This window comes from Castanea sativa, chromosome 11 (assembly GCF_040712315.1).
Source record: "Castanea sativa cultivar Marrone di Chiusa Pesio chromosome 11, ASM4071231v1".
NCBI classification, from domain to species: domain Eukaryota; kingdom Viridiplantae; phylum Streptophyta; class Magnoliopsida; order Fagales; family Fagaceae; genus Castanea; species Castanea sativa.
This window is the reverse complement of record NC_134023.1, coordinates 18,200,337-18,202,800: the sequence shown is the minus strand read 5'-3', so window position 1 is coordinate 18,202,800 and position 2,464 is coordinate 18,200,337. Positions and strand designations below refer to the sequence as shown.

The following is a 2,464-nucleotide window of genomic DNA, read 5'->3' as shown; positions in this document are numbered from 1 at the left end:
CTCCATTGTTGGTTCATAGTAGTGTGAAATATATACTTTGTCTTTGCCTCGAGCTTAGCATTCCATGCGGAGAGTATTTATTTCATGGTCCTACAAGATTGAATTTCTTGGTTTATAGTGGTTTGATAAACACCTTGTCTTAGCTTCGAGCTTTGCATTCCATGCGGAGGGTGTTTTATCATGATACTACAAAATAAGCCTGTTAAAGGGATGAGATGTGGTTACACATGATTCTAAACAATGGTATACACTAGACTAAGTATTTTAGTATCCTCTATGCTGAGTTCTTAATATTATTACTTAGAGGCTAAATGTAAAACGGCATATTATTAGTGTTTGATAAGAGTTATCATGATAGCACTAGTAATGAGAATTGTTCTCAATCAATCATAGTATTTTATGTTCACTCTATGCTGAGGGATATTGAATATGAGATTGGGTTGTCGTTGCATATATTATTTTATGGTTTTATTAAGGTTCCATATTATATGCTTTTATGCTAAATTGATAATGTCCAATTTACTTATTATATTCATGTTTATTATTTTCAGATTTTGTCATGGCATCATTTAGTCCACTTGTTTCTATTCTTAACCAAAACAAACTGACTGGATCCAACTATGTTGACTGGAAAAGAAATTTGGACATTGTTCTTACTGCTGAAGAGCACAAGTATGTGCTTACTCAACCATGTCCTAACTTTCCTTCATTAGATGCTCCTCTTGAGGAAAAACAGCGATATGATCGTTGGCAAAAATCTAATGAGATGGCCAAGTGCTACATCCTAGCATCTATCTCAAATATTCTACAGCATCAAATGCAGGATGTAGAACTTGCTTCGGACATAATGCATAGTCTGAAGGAGATGTTTGGTGAGCAAGGCCGTTCTGCAAGGCAAGAAACCATGAGGCAAATTTATAATACCAAAATGGCTGCAGGAAGTTCAGTGAGGGAGCATTGTCTTAGGATGATTGCTAATCTGAACACATTGGAAGTTTTAGGTGCCGACATTGATGGAGAATCCCAAGTGGATATGATACTCCAGTCACTACCAGAATCATTCAAGGAATTCAGACTCAATTATAATATGAACAAAAAGATTTATTCTTTGTCTGAATTAATGAATGAGTTAGTGGCGGCGGAAGGCATCCTTGGTACTTCTAGTGTTGAAGCCAATATGGGTGAAGCTTCTACTTCTCAACCTAAGTCGAAAGGCAAGGGTAAGAAGAAGAAGAAGAAGGACTTCACTAAGAAAGATGGTAAACAAATTGCCTTAGGGGTTGCCAACAAAGGAAAGAAAACCAAAGGAAAGTGTTTCCATTGTGGTGAGAAAGGACATTGGAAGAGGAATTGTCCAACATTCAAGGCTGCCAAGAATAAAGGTATGAAAAGTTCATTTCTTCTTGAAATATGTTTGGTACAGAATCCAACAGATTCCTGGTGTGTGGATTCAGGTTGTACTAATCATATCTGCAATTCTTTGCAGGGGTTCCAGGAGACCAGAAAGTTGAATGAAGGAGAACTATTTCTTACTTTGGCTGATGGGAGCAAGATTCCGGTTGAAGCTGTTGGAGTGTTTAATTTGTGTTTTAAGTCTAGAGTGTTAATATTGGAAGACTGTTTGTATGTACCTAATGTTCGTAGGAATTTAATTTTTGCAACTTACTTAGGTAAACATGGATATTGTGTTATCCTGAAAGACAATGTTGTAATAAAGAAGGATAAAGTGTTTATCTGTTCTGGCAATATTGTGGATGGTCTTTATATTTTAACTCCTGATAAGCATGGATTATACAATTCTGAATTAGATAGTAACTCTCATGTGAAATCATTAAAGAGAAAGTTTCCTTCTACTAGTGATGCATATCTATGGCACTTGCGTTTAGGTCATATCAATTCAAGTAGGATTCAAAGACTAATCAAAGATGGACTTTTACAGCCCATAAACTTTGATGGTTTTCCAGTTTGCGAATCTTGTTTGGAAGGAAAGATGACCAAACGACCTTTTAATGCAAAGGGTAGAAGAGCCCAAGATTTGCTAGAACTAGTACATTCAGATGTATGTGGTCCTATGTCAATCCAAGCAAGAGGTGGTTATGAGTATTTCATTACTTTCACTGATGATTACTCTAGATTTGGTTATGTGTACCTAATGAAACGGAAGTCCGAAGCCTTTGAAAAGTTCAAAGAGTTTAGGGCTGAAGTTGAGAATCAATTAGGTAAACACATAAAGGCCATTCGATCTGATCGAGGTGGCGAATACCTTCTTGGTGATTTTAAGGATTACTTGACTGAAAATGGGATTATATCCCAATTGACTGCACCTGGAACTCCACAACAAAATGGTGTAGCAGAAAGAAAGAATAGGACTCTTTTAGATATGGTTAGGTCCATGTTGAGTTATTCGACTCTACCAATTTCTTTTTGGGGATATGCCTTAAATACTGCAATGTATCTTTTGAAT

General features: G+C 36.3%; 1 protein-coding gene across 1 annotated transcript; it reads left to right on the top strand.

Annotated features, from left to right (window-relative positions):
• The first annotated feature begins 818 nt into the window (after positions 1–818).
• On the top strand, positions 819–1,744 carry LOC142614462 (uncharacterized). The gene is made up of 2 exons (XM_075786979.1): positions 819–1,382; positions 1,487–1,744. The coding sequence occupies exons 1-2, from the start codon at positions 848–850 to the stop codon at positions 1,513–1,515; spliced, it is 564 nt and encodes a 187-aa protein (XP_075643094.1). The 5' UTR covers positions 819–847; the 3' UTR covers positions 1,516–1,744.
• Positions 1,745–2,464: the final 720 nt, after the last annotated feature.

Bases quoted from the DNA above. Each gene is read 5' to 3' on its own strand.
- LOC142614462 (XM_075786979.1), top strand. From the start codon at position 848: ATGCATAGTCTGAAGGAGATGTTTGGTGAGCAAGGCCGTTCTGCAAGG. The intron at 1,383-1,486 runs GTATGAAAAGTT...AATTCTTTGCAG, and splicing joins CAAGGCTGCCAAGAATAAAG to GGGTTCCAGGAGACCAGAAA.